Source organism: Poecile atricapillus, chromosome 5 (assembly GCF_030490865.1).
Source record: "Poecile atricapillus isolate bPoeAtr1 chromosome 5, bPoeAtr1.hap1, whole genome shotgun sequence".
Classification (NCBI taxonomy): Eukaryota; Metazoa; Chordata; class Aves; order Passeriformes; family Paridae; genus Poecile; species Poecile atricapillus.
Genome location: NC_081253.1, coordinates 35,494,858 through 35,513,985, shown reverse-complemented (window position 1 = coordinate 35,513,985; position 19,128 = coordinate 35,494,858). Strand labels below are relative to the sequence as shown.

General features: G+C 47.1%; 1 protein-coding gene across 5 annotated transcripts in view; it reads left to right on the top strand.

The window, feature by feature from the left end:
• Nucleotides 1–19,128, top strand: part of FN1 (fibronectin 1) — a 54,370-nt gene that overhangs the window by 31,548 nt on the left and 3,694 nt on the right. The window contains exons 25-46 of one of the 5 annotated variants that reach the window (XM_058840450.1): nucleotides 1,097–1,279; nucleotides 2,554–2,643; nucleotides 2,775–3,044; nucleotides 3,405–3,521; nucleotides 3,913–4,077; nucleotides 4,730–4,885; nucleotides 5,634–5,747; nucleotides 7,378–7,647; nucleotides 9,457–9,644; nucleotides 10,691–10,778; nucleotides 10,958–11,134; nucleotides 11,361–11,450; nucleotides 11,669–11,848; nucleotides 12,374–12,463; nucleotides 13,254–13,353; nucleotides 13,489–13,720; nucleotides 14,280–14,418; nucleotides 15,274–15,438; nucleotides 16,499–16,624; nucleotides 17,195–17,301; nucleotides 17,819–17,929; nucleotides 18,224–19,087. In XM_058840450.1, coding sequence (XP_058696433.1) covers nucleotides 1,097–1,279; nucleotides 2,554–2,643; nucleotides 2,775–3,044; nucleotides 3,405–3,521; nucleotides 3,913–4,077; nucleotides 4,730–4,885; nucleotides 5,634–5,747; nucleotides 7,378–7,647; nucleotides 9,457–9,644; nucleotides 10,691–10,778; nucleotides 10,958–11,134; nucleotides 11,361–11,450; nucleotides 11,669–11,848; nucleotides 12,374–12,463; nucleotides 13,254–13,353; nucleotides 13,489–13,720; nucleotides 14,280–14,418; nucleotides 15,274–15,438; nucleotides 16,499–16,624; nucleotides 17,195–17,301; nucleotides 17,819–17,929; nucleotides 18,224–18,298 — 3,233 coding nt within the window. In that variant the 3' untranslated portion in view covers nucleotides 18,299–19,087. Of the gene's footprint in view, nucleotides 1–1,096; nucleotides 1,280–2,553; nucleotides 2,644–2,774; nucleotides 3,045–3,404; nucleotides 3,522–3,912; nucleotides 4,078–4,729; nucleotides 4,886–5,633; nucleotides 5,748–7,377; nucleotides 7,648–9,456; nucleotides 9,645–10,690; nucleotides 10,779–10,957; nucleotides 11,135–11,360; nucleotides 11,451–11,668; nucleotides 11,849–12,373; nucleotides 12,464–13,253; nucleotides 13,721–14,279; nucleotides 14,419–15,273; nucleotides 15,439–16,498; nucleotides 16,625–17,194; nucleotides 17,302–17,818; nucleotides 17,930–18,223; nucleotides 19,088–19,128 lie in introns of those variants that run through there. The other 4 variants (XM_058840449.1, XM_058840447.1, XM_058840448.1 and 1 more) reach the window with 4 other exon arrangements.

Below are 19,128 nucleotides of genomic sequence, written 5' to 3'. Positions count from 1 at the left end.
CGACATCAGTGTAATCACACTCATTAATGGCGGAGAGAGCGCCCCTACCACTCTGACACAGCAAACGGGTGAATTTTGAAAACTTCTGTGTTTTGGGACGTGGATGGTGTCACTGGCTGTCACTGGCTGTCGGGGTGCCGGGGCTTTGTCCAAAGAGGGATTGAGGCCAGGCAGACCCAGCTCGCTCCTTTGCCCGGATGGCAGCTGGGGATGGATGTGGCGCTGCTCGTTTCTGAATTGGAGGCATTTTAATACCATGAATGACTGCAGACTTGCCAGGCTCCTTCACCTTCTGCTATTCCAGCATCCAGCTGGAATCAAGAGCCTGAAACCATGAGCTGTGTGTTTGCCAGACTTTAAAAAACTGTGATTCCCCAAAATAGGAGCGCTAAAGGGCGGAGCAGATCAGCAGAGAGCCTCCAGCCTTGACAGCTGTTTGAGCTTCCAGCAGCCTGTTTCTGTGGTGGCCCCACTCTTTCCACAATGCCCCAAAGGATGCAGATGGACACCGCTCCCTGAGTACATGCCAGTGACAGCCATGCCACACTGCCAAGGGTCTCTATAGTGCATGAGCTGAAGGCGAGCTGGAAACTGGTTCTTGCATGAAATCCTGTTGTGTTTGAAAGTCCTGGGGCTGTAAATCCTTCAACATGAGTAGAAGTAGAGTCATAGGAAATTAGCGATATACCCTCTCCTCTCCTGTGTGTGTGCATGTATGGATTCTAGATGAGATTACTTTTCCGTCTGTAAGCTGCTGTATGGCAACTTTAAACCTCTCTTGGCACCACATCTGTAATACAAAATCCAGCTGCTAGAAGCACATTACTGAAACTTGCTACCTTGTTTTTAAATTAGCCCCGTGGGGTACATTTAACATATCAGGAATTGCCAAGAGGTTAAAGCAGCCTGACAGTAGTGCAGACACATTTTTCTCTTAACTGTAGTAGAACCAAATGTAGTTTAGAAGTCTTGTTCGCATGAGTCTGATGCCGTAGTCTGTTGTGCATGAGATACTTTCTCTGGTGATTGACTCCCTGAACAGACATCTTGGTCAGTATGAATCAGAACTGAGGTAAATTTGTTCCTTGCTGTGTAGCTGTGCCTCCTCCCACTGATCTGCGCTTCACTAATGTGGGGCCTGACACCATGAGGGTGACTTGGACTGCTCCGACTTCCATCGTGCTGAGCGGTTTCCTGGTGCGCTACTCCCCCGCCAAGAAGGACGAGGATGTTGCAGAGGTGACAGTCTCCCCCTCTGACAACATGGTCATCTTAACAAGTAAGTGGGTTACCTGTGTAAGTCAAACATAAGAAGCCTCGCAGCATAAAAATGTAAGATCACTAAGAGAAAAGACCTCCAAGGTCATTGAGTTGAACCATCAACTCAGCACCACTGTGCTTACCACCAAGCCATCTCCCCAGGTGCCAATCCACACACCCCCTGAACACCTCCAGGGATGGTCACTCCACACCTGACCAACCTTTCAGTGAAGAAATTTTTCCTGATATCCAACCTCAACCTCCCTTATTGCAGCTTGAGGTCTTCTCTTGTCCCTTCACTTGTTACCTGGGAGAGGAGACTGACCCCCACCTTGTTACAGCCTCCTTTCAAGTAGTTGTAGAGGCTGAGAAGGTCCACATGACACAAGATGAGGCAAAAAAAATTAAGTGTGGCTGGCCAAATTCTCAGCTGATCTAAAGTGATGTTGCAAGTAGCCTCATACAAACTCAGACCAAATGGGGTCTGGCCTCTAGCTTTACCCAAGTTAAAGCCAAACCACAAGCAAGTTTTTTCCTGTCAATCCAAGGACAATGATGAATCAGGCTCTGAGGCAATTGCATTGATTTGCAGCCTGGTTAGGTATTAACAGTAAATACATGTTGTTCGCCTGGTTTGCCAATAATGTCAAGGACTTGCAGTGCAGAGGTTCAGGGAGAGGAACAGAATATGCAAAAGGTCATTGCTCCTTTGACTTTGTATGCTCAGACCAGAAAGCACATCCTTTTCTGGAACCTTAGAGGACATGGCAGCAAAATGTGGGCATTTTCCAAAAGCTGACATTAATTTTTGGGGCAAAAGCTGTGTTGTATTTATAGCTGGGGTTTTTTTTCTCTATCTGAGAAAAATCTGGTTGGTTAAGTGAGAGATAAGATCTGTTTTCAGAATAAAAAAACCTAAATCTAGAGCTTGTCTGAGTTAGAACAGCTGTGCTGGAAATCCTTGGCCCTATTTCAGCTTATATTAGCTAAACCTTTGGCTTGCTGCATAACTGAACTAGTAGATAGCTAGAAGGGACCCTGTAAAAAGGTAATTGCTTCTAGTCAATCTCCACAAACTAATGAAGCAATGACATAGGATATCACGCTCCTTCAGGCTAAAGCACTGCAAGGAGCCATAATGCCAATAAACTTTTGATCGTCCTGGAGGCTCAGATCTTCCATCAAGCAAAACCTGATTGTCTCCTAAGAAACACAGTTAAAATTGTGTAGGTTGATTAACTTCGTGATGTTAGCAAAGAAACATGTCCAAATTCCTGTTCTTCAACTCCACAGACCTGCTCCCTGGCACTGAATATCTGGTGAAAGTCTACAGCGTTTCTGAGCAGCATGAGAGTGCACCTTTGTATGGAATCCAGAAAACAGGTACTTGCACACACATGTGCTTGATGCCATCCTTTGAGAATTCATTAATGGGACTTGATTACTTTCTTTTCCTGTGATGATGCCTTAAGCAGCTTGGTTGAGCTCAGCCTCGTGTCTCTTGAAACACCCAGGTCTTGATTCCCCCACTGGCCTGGACTTCTCGGATATAACGGCCAACTCCTTCACGGTGCACTGGATTGCTCCTCGTGCCACCATCACGGGCTACAGGATCCGCTACCAGCCGGAGCAGGGCGGCGGCCGGCCCAAGGAGGACCGTGTGCCCCCCTCCAGGAACTCCATCACCCTCACCAACCTGCTGCCAGGCACTGAGTATGTGGTCAGCATCATCGCTGTCAATGGCAGGGAGGAGAGCCTGCCCTTGGTTGGCCAGCAAACAACAGGTGAGCCTGGAGGGAATGCTGGGTTTGGAGGGTCCTCTAGCAAAGTAGTTGCTGCTAAACCACATCTCCTCTAGCAGCTTCACTCATGAGGAAATGCCTTTGTACTGAGGTAGGGCCTGATTTAGAAAAAAGCTGGGAGGACCCATGCTGCTTTCAGATGTTTTCTAGGGCCTACAGAACTATTTTCATTAAATCCAGTCCAATGCCATATGGTTTTGAACCAGACAGGTCTTTTTGGAGAGGAGTGTGCCCTGAACCAAAGGACAGACAGATCAGTAGCAGAGGAGCACGGTACAAGTGGAGTATGTAGCTGATGTACAACTGTGTTTAAACTCCCTTCTCAATTCTCTGTTGCTCTAGTGTCTGATGTTCCAAGGGACTTGGAAGTCACCCCTACCAGCCCAACCAGCCTCAAGATTTCCTGGGATGCTCCTGCAGTGACAGTCAGATACTACCGGATCACTTATGGTGAAACAGGTGAGGGCAGGCTGCTACAGCTGGCCACAGACCAAAAACTCTATTCTGAGGCCATTAAAAAGCAAATGGTAAAGGCACCTTGGGCTCTAGCAGACATCTTTTTTAAAAAAGAGCAAATCATATTTTGTCTACCCAAAAGAAAGAGCACCTGGAGTATTCCAGTAATTTTAGAAGTGGTTCTGTGTACATATTTCATTCTTTTCCTTGGAATCGTAAAAACAACTTCGACCCAACAGCCACTGAAATCAACAGGATCCTGTCTTCAGCTTGATGCATATAGGACTGTCCTGGTTTTTGTAGACCATTTTAAATTTTGTAGACCATTTTGTAGAGATTTTAAATGTATGCTTTACAGTTCCATCACGTGCCTTTCTTAACCTACTCTTCCTAGGTGGAAGCAGCCCAGTACAGGAGTTCACAGTGCCTGGCACCGTGTCTACTGCCACCATCACTGGCATCAAGCCTGGTGTTGAATACACCATCACTGTGTATGCTGTAACTGGCCGTGGAGACAGCCCTGCCAGCAGCAAGCCAGTCACTGTCACCTACAGAACAGGTGAGATCTGATTAAACCAAACAAGACAAAAAAAACCCCATACCTTTGTGTTGGCATTTCCCCATAAATGTGTATCACTGATCCCTGCTTTCTTCCAGAAGCCAAGGCCATCAGTTTCAGTGGAGCTGTGTATCTTGGCTTGTGTATCATGATAACTGACATGCCACAGGAGGGGACTGTGGATTTGGAGAAAGGGAAGCCTGTGGAGTGCAGATGGGGATAAATGCAGTGCTCAACAGCTCACTGCAGAGTGGAAATCCTGTTGGGCTCTCATAATGTGGGGTCACTGCTGGCTTAACTCTAGTGCTTCACTGTCAGATTGGGATCCTGAGGAAACCTAACTTTCTAATGCCAAGACTGTTGTCTTGCTCCTGATTTGGGTATAGCCTAATCCTACTCCTGCTGTAGCTGCAGATAAAGGCATTTAATAGCCTTTAAAATAACAAAAATCCTCAACTAACATTGATATGAGATCACTCACCCACACATCACAATTAAGGCTTTTTTGCTGTGGGCTAGCATGAGAGACAAATAAATAGCAACATGTGTTTTCTCTTCCAAGCAAGTGCAAAATAAAGTTCAGCCAGGACACAACAGTGGAGGGAGGGTTTCCTGTACCAACATCCTCAGAAAAAATATTTTTGTTGCTCAGAAATAGACACACCATCCCAGATGCAAGTCACCGATGTCCAGGACAACAGTATCAGCATCAGATGGCTCCCTTCAGCATCCCCAGTCACAGGGTACCGGGTGACTGCTGTCCCCAAGAAGGGACATGGGCCCACAAAAACGAAAAATGTCCCTGCAGGTAAGAGCCATGCCATCCTTCACTGGATCTGTAAAGAATGCAAGATGTGACCACTGAAATCCTGCTGCTGCTTGTACCTTTTTTTGGCATCCTGCTGATTTTCAGTTCTGTCTCATCCAGGACAGATGAACTCAGGCAGACTTTTGCCCCAAAAGCATCATACTTGACACCACTGTGCTGCAAAGGTTTGTTCTTGGCAGCCTCAGTGTGCATGAAAAGCACACTTTTTGCATTTCAAAGAAATACCACTGGATTTTCCAGCATCCAGCAAAACGTGCTCTGAAATCCTTGTGGAAGTCACATATTGTGACCCTTGGTCACAGCATGGGTTCATACACTACAGGTTTGTAGTGTAGTACCTGTGGGACCTGCCATGTCAGCTCTCAGGAAAACTTCATGTTGTGGGATCAGCAGAGCACTTGGGGATGCTTGTGATGCAGCTGAGTTGATAATCAGTCTTATCCTAAAAAATGATGAAAGCTTGTCTTCCTGTACTTTGTTCAACTCACTGTGCCAACCTGCCCTTTCAGCTGTGGAGCCTTGGAGCAGATACAGATTGCAGTTGTGCACTGCTAGAGAAGCATGGTGCAATTTAAAGGCAAATTTAATTTGTCAGTCCCACCTTGTTTTAATGACATTTATTCATGGTATGGCTTAGACAGGCCATTAATTCAAGGCTACTTTGAGGCCAGCTCTCTGCAGCTTTGTGCTGTTCTTTCTGACTGATGGTGGTGTTCTTTCCTGCCAGATCAAACCCAAGTGACTATTGAAGGTCTGCAGCCCACAGTGGAGTACATGGTCAGTGTCTATGCTCAGAATCAGAACGGGGAGAGCCTGCCCTTGGTTGAGACAGCTGTCACCAGTACGTATTTCACTTCATGGGAACAAACACGTGTTTTCTATTGATGTCTGAACCTACCACCCCATTCCCAGGGAAAGCAAAAGCCAGGTGTCCAGGAGAGTGTGAGGTGGCCTGTCCTGTGAGAAGTACCATGCACCTAAACTGCTGATGCTGGCAAAAATGCAGTCCCTCTGCCTCAAACACTGCCAAAATGCAATTTCCCACCCCCTCAAAGTGCTGTGCTTCTCATTTTCTTTCACTAAAGCCACAAAGTCTTTTGGGCCTTTGTTTGCCATCAGCCAATCCAAGTGGATAAAATGTGCCAAGATCTTCTTTGTGTGGAGCTAGGTGGCAAAGGTGATTGCTGTTAGGGGACTGGACTGGGCTTGGGGGTGCTTGCCCTGTGCGAGGGAGTAAGGGAAACCACATGGGTTATACCAAGAAGTTGAGATGAAGCACTGCAAAACAAAGAATAATTCCAGGACTGAGGTGCTGTGTACAAAACAGCAGTCTTGCTCTGGTCACAGAAGGGACAAAAGAAAGACTTTAATTCAGGGATATGTTTGAGGTAAACTGCTTTTGAGGGATACCTCTGGGGTAGGATTAGTGTGATTCTTATTTCCCTGCTAAAGCCTGGAAACATGACTCAGCCTTAAACATTACAGACAGCAGGAGCTTCTCCAGAGCTTTGCAGAGAAGAGTCCACGTTCAAATCAACAAATTCCTGGACAAAAATCACCTTTGCCAACTAGAAAATGCAGAAAATTGAGGACTAATACAACATGGCAAATGAAAAAGATGAAACTTCTTAGAAAAGCGTGATTTTGAATCAATGTGAAAATTACATGCCAGATCCTCCCATTTTGTGTAACAGATGGGTGGAATTCTGTGATAGCCACTCCAGACTTCTGAGGAACAAGGCTCACTTCCCCTGCTCTGAGCTCCCACCTTGCCAGGAAAATCCCATGAACTGGTTTAATTGGGAGGTGTGCATATTACCCAGTTGCACCTGTGGACATTCCCTGTGCACTCAATACAAAAAACTTTGTTTCTAACTGATTTTACAATGTAATAAGCTGAGTAATTTTGCCTTCTTGATGAGTGTGTTAATTGGACATTAATTTATGAAAGAAAATAGCGGGATGGATTCTCCTTGGACTGCCACTCTGCACAGCAGCTCACAGTAGCAAACAGCAAGTGCAGCATGAACCCAAACTTAGAGCCAGGTGGGTTCTCTGGCTGCCCTTGGCACTAGCAACCATTTACATGGGAGAAATGGGTCTTAACATTCCCATTTCTTTTTTTTCTCTTGTCCAATTTAAGGTAGCTTAATGCTACTAGAGTTGTGTGCAAGGGGTTTTGGTGCCAAGGGTACTCAAAAACGGGAGAATTGGTGTCCTGGCTGCTTTGAAGGTGGCAATGCAGGTCCTTTTGGTTTCAACAAGGCCAAGGTTGCCTTCCTGCTGCCTGGCACCTGCAAACTCAGGGCTAGGGATGTAAGCATGTGTGCAAGGTGCAGCACAGAGGAGAATCCAGTGTCCCCTCGCCATGCCATGAAAACCGCTTTGCATGTAATCGAAATGCTTTTTATTTTCCTCACCCACGACCTGCTTTTTATCACTTAACCTCTTACCGTTAATTTGCCTAACAGACATTGACCGCCCTAAAGGACTAACATTCACTGAGGTGGATGTTGATTCCATCAAAATTGCTTGGGAAAGCCCGCAGGGGCAAGTCACCAGGTACAGGGTGACCTACTCAAGCCCTGAGGATGGAATCCATGAGCTATTGCCGGCCCCAGGTGGCGAAGAAGACACTGCTGAGCTGCATGGCCTCAGGCCAGGTTCTGAGTACACTATCAATATCGTTGCCATTTACGATGACATGGAGAGCCTGCCCCTCACTGGGACCCAGTCCACAGGTACAGCTCCCACCACCCCCAGCAGGCCATGGCAGCAGCGGCTTCTGCCCCGAGGGGTAAAGTGTGCTTCCATGTGCAACTGGTGCTCCGCGCCGGGACAGCCCCGGGGGCAGCCCAGGGGATGGGATTGCTCCTGAGGGATGGCTTTGCTGGGGCCAGAGAGCTGCCTGCCAGCAGAGTCAGCCTGCATACACATCAGGGAAGGCAGGCAAGAGAGCAGGATTGCAGGAGCAGATCCTAGAGAAAGGAGGGAGGGGTGTCCAGTGGTGTCCTGTCCCTGGTCACAGAGCCTGATCCATGGTGAGCGCTCTCACAACGCTCGTGTCTGCCCTTCAAGGTATGGGACACCTGAAAGCACAGGCAGTGACCAACCAGACAGATGAGGGCAGCTTTCATGCCTCAGGGACCTTGCTGCTGGAGCCAAAGATGAGCAGGGAGGGCTGGGAGACTGCTGAACCCTCAGGCCTCACAGAACCTGCAGATCCCTCACTGGCACTGCCCTAGGGACCACTGCATGGCCACACCCTGCACCCTCATCACCTCCACAGGAGAGTCCCTTCTGTGCCAGGCCGATCCAGCTACAGTTCCATGCATTGAGAATTCCTTGATGAAAAAGGAACATTGTTGCAAGGAATTGGCTTACCATTGCTTCCAGTGATGTGGAATCCATTGCAAGCTTCCAGCATTACCAGATGTGACTTTATTACAAAGACAGGTAGCACCTGTGTAATAAAGGTCTCCCATTCATTTGTGGCTGAAAAGTTGGTACTTTAGTTCCAGGGCTGGAATGAATTCAGTGGGTCCTAGTGTAAAGATCTGCTGTGCTAAACTGAAGCAGAGTGATGTAATGATGGAACAGCTGGCTGACTACCTGCCAGAAATGCAAATATAATACTTTTTCAAACCCACCCTCTGTGATTTACCTTTTGTGGGCTGTTCAAAAATGGATTTCAAGTAATTCAAGACTTTCCATTGACTCTCATGGGCTTTAGATTCAGCTCTGAGCAAAGCCAGAAGGAAGAATTATCCTATATTTCCACTCTGTAAAACTGGAAAGCTTTGACAGCAATGTGCCATAGTGGGCACTTTGGTAAGGTATATCTTTACGGTGAGGTGTACCTTAGGTATAAATATATCTATTTACAGCCCCTGGCTTACCAACAGTAAGGCAAGGAAATATTTCAATGGACACTCCTGTTTTTAGGCAAGCATTTGTTTGTGAGGATAGTGGATGTGTTAGCTCATGAACAGGCTCTGGTGTGATGAGCCTTATGGCCACCACAGCTCTGCTTTTCCATTGCCTTGCTCGCTGTGTAAGTGGCTGTAAAATGCTTCCCCTCTCCATTTGCAGTGTTTTTATATCTTCTCTGTAATTCCTGAGCCTGCTTCCTACTTACTTTTGTAAATCATCCATCGTGTTTTAGAAATGAACAGGCAGGGGCAAGAGGAGCAGGACTGAACCGTGAGCTGTGTGATGAAAAGCAGACACTGGTAGAATAATTAAAACAGATGAGCCTACTAGAGATTTAAGCACCTTCCCAAGCCTTTACCTTATATTGTAGCAAATGTCATTGCTCACTTAACTTCAGGGTTGAAGCATCGATATCTCCTTATTTCTGCTGAAAAATGTTGCTGTAGATTTTGGGATCTCCTCCTGGATAACATGTCCCCTCCCACAGTGTTTTATGCCTGTCTTTGCACAAGGCACTTCCCTGGCCTAAACCTGTCTCGTGTTCAGGAGAGAATATTGTCTTATCCAGGACTGTCTGTTTTTTTAAAGTAACCATGTGCCAATCTGGATTTCTGCAGCAATTCCACCTCCAACAAACCTGAAGTTTACTCAGGTAACTCCCACCAGTCTCACCATCAACTGGAATGCACCCAACGTTCGCCTCACTGGCTACAGGGTCAGAGTGAACCCCAAAGAAAAGACTGGTCCTATGAAAGAAATCAACCTTTCTCCAGACAGCACATCTGCAGTCGTGTCTGGCTTGATGGTAACTTTTTTCTTTGTGTTGTGGGAAGGAGATTTTTGAAGAAGTTTCAGATTCCTGTGTCAGGAGCTTCAGTTGAAGTAGATCATTACAGCTCCTAAGGGTCTGGCTCTGAAGCTCAGGGCATGTCAGACTGCTGCTACTCAGTGCTGTAGTTTTTTTAAAAGGCAAATAATTGGCCTGCTGAAGCTGCATTCTACCCCCTTCCTTATCTAACACAGAGAGACTGGATGCCTAATCAAATGCAAATTACCAGGTTCACAATCAAAAGTAACCCAGCAAAATGCTTTTACTTGTCTTTCACAAAAGTGGTCAGATAAAGTGATCTAATGCAGAGATTTCAAGCTGTGATATGGGAGCTCTGGCAGTCTATTGCCTATTTTTAAGATATCTGCAAAATATAAGTCAAAAATGCAAGTCTTTCGTGAGTAGGCTTAAATTTGCTATATCGCCATCTTTTCCACTGTAAACATTTCAGAAGTTCCTGAACTGGAGAAGGCTGAAAATAACTGCTTTTATGGTTCCTGCAATCTTAAAAAGCTACTGATCTGTTTTTAAGGAGTTTTATGAATCATTTTCAAAAATGAGCCTTGAAAAACATTCTAATCTAGGTGGACTCATGGTCTGATGCAGCCAAGGACAAAACCCCTCATGCTGTTCCTTTCACAGTTCTCTTTTATTCACATTATTTTATTCTTTATCATAGCAAATGGCATCCATTAACCCTGGGAAAAATAGGAGGGAGATTAGAGTTTCTCTGAAGAATCAGCTTTGAAGCACAGATTCTAAAATGATGGGTGGTAAATAAGCTTCCTCCAGGATTTCTTCTGCTCCTGAGTGTGCACATGTGCACAGTGTGTCAGGGTCCATGCCTACTCTTTTATTACAGATGGAAATAATTAGAATTATCCCATCAATCCTTCCCCAGTTAATTTTAAGGTTTGGTATTTCAGTAAGTGGTGACTGAGCTGAACACTGCCTGAGGGCCAGGATTATTTCCCCCTGTGCCGGGTCCTTCTCGTAACGTGGTACAACTCTGTCCATTCCAGGTGGCAACCAAGTATGAAGTGAGTGTGTATGCCCTGAAGGACTCCCTGACCAGCAGACCAGCCCAGGGGGTGGTCACAACCCTTGAAAGTAAGTGGTGACCCTCCCCAAATGACCACTTAGTGCTGTGTGGGTGCAGAGGCCGGGAGCCTGCTCTGTGTCCAAGGTGGGGCTCTGTCCCAAGCTCCATCCCAGGCTTCACCAACACTTGGCTGATGAGATTGCCAGTCCCCACTGTACTGACAGGACCCCTTTCCCTTGTGCTGCAGATGTGAGTCCCCCTCGCAGGCCCAGGGTGACAGATGTCACCGAGACAACCATCACCATCACCTGGAGGACCAAGACTGAGACCATCACTGGCTTCCTGGTGGAAGCTGTCCCTGCAGGTGGCCAGAACCCCATTCAGAGAACCATCAGCCCTGAACTCAGGAGTTACACTATCACTGGTGAGTGAGGGCTTCTGCAGCTGCAGGGTCATATCAGAAGGTACACTGGGTTCTTCTTTTGGAATTGAAGATCTGTGATGAGAAATACTATAGGAACAAAAGGTGGGAAAAAATACCTGAGGTATCAAGACTAGGCTCCAAGAAGGGGTTATTGAAAGACCTTCTGATAGCCATCTTAGGTGGTTTCCTCTCCTCAGCTAACATTTGTGTTTCAACTTCATTTTAGGCTTGCAGCCGGGCACTGACTACAAGATCTACCTGTACACTCTGAATGAGAATGCACGCAGCTCCCCGGTGGTCCTGGATGCCTCCACTGGTAATGATCTTGTCTGACCTTTTTTCTCATGTTAGCTCACAGTAATCACATATGGCCACAGCTAGGACTTGTCTGTATCTGATCATTTAATTTAATTTAATATTCTCTGTGACTTACAGCAGTAGGTTTGAGAAGGCTGTCAGGCAGGTGTAGCTCAGCTGAAGAATATGCCGGTCTTTTCTGCATTTGACTTGTTAAACCCTTTTGTTTCCACCCAGCTATCGATGCTCCTTCTAACCTGCGCTTCCTTACGACCACGAGCAACTCCCTGCTGGCCACCTGGCAGCCTCCCCGAGCCAAGATCACCGGCTACATCATCAGATATGAGAAACCTGGCTCACCAGTCAAGGAGGTCGTGCCTCGCCCCCGGCCCGGCACCACCGAGGCTACCATTACTGGTAACTCAGTTTTGTCTGGGAGCTCTTCACCTGAAACACTTGAATTTCAAGAGGGAGGGAAGGCCTGGTTATAAAATGCATTGATGAGTAGCTAATAGAGAAAATTGTGTTCCTTTATTGTGGTTACCAGTACTAGAGGGTGGTCCTGTGAGCACACCTGTCCTACACACACATTCCACCTCACTGATCAGAGCAGCCACCACATTTGAACAGCCCGGTGCTTGTTTCTGCTGTCACCACAACTGTTGTAGTTTGAAGGAAGAAAAACCCCTGATTCTGGCACCTCACCAGTGCTGAAGATCCCTTATGTTTGGGTCCATGATCCCAGCTGGCATGGTCAGATTGCAAACTTGCTCTGAGGGGCTGAGCTCTCTGCACTGTGCTGAAAACCTCTGGTGCGAAATGCACATACCTGATACTGCAGCCATACACACCTCTCATTCTGCCTTAGTTCTCACATGTAATCATAAAAGAATAGCAACTCCTAAGTCAAAAAATTGTTCTGTGCCCTTCTTCCCTCCCTAGGTTTGGAGCCTGGCACTGAATACATCATCTACATCATTGCTGTGAAGAACAGTCAGAAGAGTGAACCACTGGTTGGCAGAAAAAGGACAGGTAAACAAAGCTCTGGATTGTTGTGTGCCAACAGATGTCTTCCACTTGGGGAATACAGTGTGAAAGACACTGGGAGACACTTGTGGAGGACTGAAATAATAATGTTTTTAAAAATATCCTGTTCACTTAGCCACACCTTTTCTTTGAGTCAAATAGGCTTTGTAAGGAGGTTTTCCTTTTTAAGGATGCAGGAGGTACACTTCTAAATTTATATTAATCACATTTACCTGTGTTTGAACACTAGCAACAGATGTGCTTGATGCTGGATTCTTGCTTGGGTACCTAATGAATAATTAAATCAGGGTTAACATTACTGTCTAACACTTGATGGCATCAAATGCAGAATCCATTCATTTTGTTGCCTGTTGCATTCCTCTTAATTTGCAACTTTCACAGTACAAGATTAAGATACCTGTAGCAAACAAAACACCAGCTGGATATCCAAATATGATCAAGGTGCAAGTTTCTTCCTGCTCACCAGTGATTCCTCATAAAATGATCACCTGCAGCTATCTCTTGTAATTATTTCTTCTCAATTTGAGCAGTGGTGGTGGCTTCTTTGGGTTGCAGTGTTCAAAAGCATCGCTCAGCTGTATGAAAATTTCATACCAACACACTTCTTATGCCTGTGTGTGAAAGACAGAGGGAAATTACCTTTACAGTTCTGTAAGGTCATAAAAAGTGTGTTGCATCTTGGGATAATTGCTAATATCCGATGCTTGGAGTATTGTAACACAGCTGTTTGATTTGCCACGCTTTGCTTGATGGCCTCTAACCTTTCTTTGACCAGATGAGCTGCCCACGTTGATTAGCAGACCACACCCCAACCAGCCTGACATCCTGGATGTGCCTTCCATTGACGAGGGGACCCCTTACCTCACGAACAATAGGTATGACAATGGCAATGGTATCCAACTTCCAGGCTCCTCTGGGCATCCTCAGACAGTAGGGCACCAGGGGCAGCAAGTCTTCTTTGAGGAGCACGGCTACAGGCGGCCTGGACCCACCACAGCCACTCCCCTCAGGCCGGGATCCAGGCAGCCTCTGCCCAGCGTGGATGAAGCCATCGAAATCCCGGGGTACCAGGTGCCCATCGTGGTGGAGCCCTCGTACCCGCACTCCCGCGGGCCCCCGCGCAACGACAGCGTGGGGCAGGAAGCCCTTTCTCACACCACCATCTCCTGGAGGCCGCTGCTGGAGAGCTCTGAGTACATCATCTCCTGCCAGCCCGTCAGCCAGGACGAGGACACGCTGCAGGTAACGGGGCAGTCCCAGCAGAGGGATGGGGTAGCCTCACCTGGGGAGGTCCCTCAGGGTACCAGACCCTTCCCTGTGCTAAGGGAGTGGCAGGAATTAGAATAAAGAGTCTGTTGAACACATAGCTGAGACCAGGATGGATGAAAGCCTCCCTCATCTCCTTTATGGAAAAGGCTGCAGGATAAAACTGCACAACCAGAAAACTTAGAAATGCTGTCAGCAGTGACATTTCACCAGGGAAGGGGGCAGCAAGCTGCGGGGGAGTTTCAGAGATTGAGGTGCTGCTTCCCCAAGCTACAAGACTCTTCCTGCTCCAAGACTCTCCCTTGATTTCCTTGGAATAGCAAAACTAACCCCTCATGATCCATAGCCCAGAGCAGCCAAGTCTAACTTGGTATTGTTTGAAGTTCTCAGAGTATCTTAGGGGAGTGGTCTGGCTCCATCATGGTACAGAGCATAGGGGTCATCCTAAACACCCTGTCATTCCTGTGAGAGAGGTAACACCTAAAGGGCATTCCCTCCCACCTTTCTGGTGACCTGGCATTGTCTCTTGTTGCAGTTCAGGGTTCCTGGCACTTCCTCTAGTGCCACACTCAAGGGCCTTACAAGAGGGGCCACCTACAACATCATAGTGGAAGCCCTGAAGGATCACCGGAGGCAGAAGGTGCTGGAGGAGGTGGTCACAGTTGGCAATACTGGTAAGGAATAGCCTGGCTGAACCTGTGCAGCCCCTGCCTCATTCCCCTTACTCAAGGTAACCTACCTGGTAGCCAAGCTTGACAACAGTTCAGAAAGGAAACTTCTGACAAGGACAGTTCACAGCAGGACACTGGGACAAGTGATTTGTGAGGTGCTCTGGCTCTGGGTAACTGACACACGCTGATGGTGGGATGAGAGCTGTCCTGAGCTGCTGGGTAAGCACAGAGAATGTGCTTTGAGGCTCCAGACACACCCCAAGGCCCCAAGAGATGTCTGGTATATCTGTGCTTAAAGGGAGACAGAGTCACTGGTATCTTGTATCTGTCATAGACTGGACCATCAGCTCTGGACCCTGAACTGGTGGTTGTAAAGCCAAGACACACCTAAGGTGACAAATCACTCACCCAGCAACAGGGTCTGCTCTCCTTCTCCCTTCCCCCTGCCATGACACAGAACCTGCAGCACCCCAAAAAAGTGCCCATGCAGCTACCAACCCCCTGCTGTTCCTCAGCATCTCACAGCACATTTCCTCCTAAAAACAGGCGCAGTCAAGTTGTTGCTCACCAGCAGCAAATGCAAAAACTCACACTTCCTTGAAACTTGGCAAATCAAAATGAAAATAGCCTTCATGTCAGATTTTTTTTATCATTCAGCTGCTCTGACACATGCAAATGGAAAATAAATCACAGGGAGCTGGGCTGCTGACAACCATCAAGTGTATGCCCATGGGGTAGCTCCATTACTGCCAGGATATTACAAGAAGAAAAAAAATGTGTATTCACTGAAAACCATTCTTGTCTTTCAGCAGTTCCCATTGCTGTGTGTGATGCCTGTTTCTCCTCTTTTTGTTCCAGTGTCTGAAGGATTAAACCAGCCAGCTGACGACACCTGCTTTGATACTTACACTGGCTCCTTCTATTCCATTGGCGAGGAATGGGAGCGCTTATCTGAAACTGGCTTTAAGCTCTGGTGCCAGTGTTTAGGCTTTGGCAGTGGCCATTTCAGATGTGACTCTTCTAGTGAGTAGCTTGCTGTTTAACCATCCCCATCCCCACTCTCCCCCAGCACTTGTGCCATGTTTGACAGAATCAGCCTGATCAAAACATGATGCAAACGAAGGCAGGATCTGAAGTCCTTAAACCAAAGCGGTGTTTTGCATCATGAGAAGTGATGGAAAACTTTGGCTACCTCTGAGCTGTGCAAGCTAATCTAGAATTGCCATCAGCAACAATCAACATTGGATTGATAACAGGCTTTTTTACCTTGCCAGATGTGTCTAGGTAATCTATGGGAAAGTGTGGATTTTGGTGGGTATTACAGCCAGTGCTGGTATTACAAAAAGTCTGGTTTGCATTGCAGGCAGCCTTTCCAAAGCAAGCTTGCAAAACCAGTTTTCTAATTTTCTAACACTTCTGCCCAGGGCATTAAGTTTTATTCTTTGCAGAACTGTGGTTTACATGGAAAAATACCCAACTTGACATAAGGGAATGGAACAAAAGTCTGTGATTGAGCAGTTTAACACAACACATACCCAGCTAATTGAAATTAGGCTTTTAAATTGTGGAATAAGCTTGGCAAAGAGAGTATTTCTGCAATTTGCATAGATTCAGAGGAGTCTGTGTAAAGACACTTAATTTTACAGGAAAATATGCTTATTTTACAGGATTAATATTTATATTTCATTATTTGGTACACTTGGCTTACCCATTGTGTCTTGTGAGATTGTGGTAAATTTTATGCTGGGTATTTGCACAAAAAAGAGCATTTAAATATTTTTCTCTCTTTTCCTGCCCCTCATGTATTAAATTCCTTTTCATTTCTTTTCATTTCCTATGAACCAAACCTCCTCTCCCCACTCTTTGTCACATCCTACTTTTTTCCCCAAGAGCCTCTACACATTTGCCAGAGCTGAAACAGCCTTCAGCAGTTAAAAACTGCAGGAGCTGAACTCATTTCCTCCTTGGGACTTAGATGAGCTGAGAAGATTCTTTCTCCTGCCTTTCCTGAGACAATGCCAAGCTGTTTTCCTCCTGCTGCATGTGGGATAACTCCTGATTCTCGTTCCTCTGCTTTCTCCAGAGTGGTGCCATGACAATGGAGTTAACTACAAGATTGGAGAGAAGTGGGACAGGCAAGGGGAGAATGGTCAGATGATGAGCTGCACCTGCCTTGGGAATGGAAAAGGAGAATTCAAGTGTGAACCTCGTAAGTGTGTTTCTGCTGTTAGTCTGAGCTCTCCTTCAGGAAGTCTCATCATCTCAGCTCTGTCCTGCCAGGGGGACAAGCAGATTATCAGTGTGTCTGATTCAGGCTGAACTGGTGACAGCTTCAGTCTGTTCTCACAAGAGATCAAGGCAGAAATCTCACATTCCTGAGCTTGAAAAGAAGAAAACCTTTTGTTTAGCTCAGGTCACAGCACACTGAGCACCTGTCTGCCTCTGGCCTTGGGAGTTACACACCAGGGACACATCACTGCTGTCAGAGGGGTGGATTACCCCAGCTGGACTTCCCTGCAGGGCCTGTCGCCTCAAGCTCCTCTGGCCTTCACTCTGTGGCTTAAACTGCATTGCTTTTGTCAGGAAAATACCCCCCTGTTGTGGGTTGAAGTGTCTGGAGATCTGTGACCATGTCTGATGTTCCTCTGCCAGTCAGGGAGCCTCTGGTCAGAGAAGGGGAGCACACTTCCCCAGGGGCTCCTCCTCTGATCTCCAGGCTTTGAGAATGCTTAAAGCCAAGCCCAGGCCCTGCACCTGAGCTCTGCCTGTGCCTCCACAGATGAGACCACGTGCTATGACGATGGGAAGATGTACCACGTTGGGGAGCAGTGGCAGAAGGAGTACTTTGGAGCCATCTGCTCCTGCACTTGTTACGGAGGACAGCAGGTGAGCAGGAGGGGATGTCTTATGTTGGACACAGGGGAGGCTGTGCTGGGCTGCACTTCTCAGGCTGCTGGGTTTCAGACCATGGAAAGGGCCAAAATGGGCTCATATGAGAAGAAAAGTGATTTGGAGAGCTGAAGTACTTGCACTGTGTGTGGTGTAACACAACAGGAGCAGCCTCACTGGTGCTGGTGGCTCCAGCCTCATGTATGAATGATCATGAATTAATGGCTTTAAGCTGAAGGAGGGTAGATTTAGATTGGATATTAGGAAGAAATTCTTCCCTGTGAGGGTGCTGAGGCCTTGGCACAGGTTTCCCAGAGCAGCTCTGGCTGCCCCTGGATCCCTGGAAGTGTCCAAGGCCAGGCTGGATGGTGCCTGGAGCAGCCTGGGATGGTGGAAGGTGCCACCCATGGCAGGGGAGTGGAATGGGATGAGCTTTAGGCTCCCTCCCAGCCCATCCCAGTCTGGGATTCCATGAGAATGGCAGGGCACTGATGGGCCCGTTCTGTCCCCGCAGGGCTGGCGCTGTGACAACTGCCGCAGGCCCAGCGTGGAGGTGGCCCCCGAAGGCTCCGCTGGCCACACCTACACACAGTTCACACAGAGGTACCACCAGGCCACCAACACCGTGAGTACAACTTTCCTCCTCTGCCCCGTCCTGCTGTGATTCTGGCTCAGTTCTGGGGTGGCTGCAGGGCTCCAGGGCCGGAGCAGCGTGCGGGTTGGTGCTCCCAGCAGTGCATGACAGCCCCAGCACACACACACACACACCCCTGCTTGAGCTCACCCTCCACACACACCGGCAGTGCCACAGTCCCAGCACGGCCTCGTGCATGCTCCGAGGCAGTAGTGCATGGAGTGATTTCCCAGCACAAAGCACAGCCAGGACAGAGCTCTAACTGATTTCCTTCCCTCCTGACAGAACGTCAACTGCCCCATTGAGTGTTTCATGCCCCTAGATGTACAGGCAGACACACAACATCCACGGGGAAAGTAACTTCGAGCAAGACTCCCTGCGGCCATGGCAACAGACAAACCAAAGTATAAATCCCTGTGTGCCACGATTACCATCCAAACTGGAGTGATGCTAGCAAAAGTGCATCTAGTGAGAATGGCCCCCTGCTCTGGAGCCATTTTCCCAGCTTAAGCTCAACTCACAGCTTCTCCAAGCGCCACTCTTGGAGTGTTTCAGACTTTTCTCATGATTGATAGCGATTGTCTTGGTTTTGCTCAAAGTGTTGAATTCTAGTCGATATTTTCAAATTTAAAGGGGGCAAAGAAAAAAGGGGGAGGAGGGGGAGAGGTGCCAAGTGACAAATTTGGTGGGGGACCAAAATACTGAGGGGGAGGGAGGGTGTAGAAATCCACGGTTCCTGTGCTATGCAAGAACATTTGAGTACAACAATGCTGAGGTTTAGGGATAGGAAAGTCCACCAAACACTTCTGCTTTCACGTAAGCATGCAGCCAGCAATAAGATAGGAACAGCAAATCCAATCACTGTGATATTTAAAATATGCACAGTCCTAATTCTTTCTTGATGATCCTAGTATTTTTCTAGCTGTATCTTTATATCTCATACTGTTATTTATCAGTTTTGTTCCCCTGACCTTCAAGTGTTTTTATATGGGAATAAAATGTATTGAAGACACTTAGTATGCAGTTGACAAAAGAGGAATTTGGTGTAATTATGATCAGTGATTATTTTTATACTGTAAGTGCCAAAGCTTTACTACTGTGGAAAAGAAAAGAAACCAACTCTTTTAATAAAAAGATTTACAAACCAGACATATAGTTTAAGTGATTCTCTTTGCTGCCGTGGAATTTAG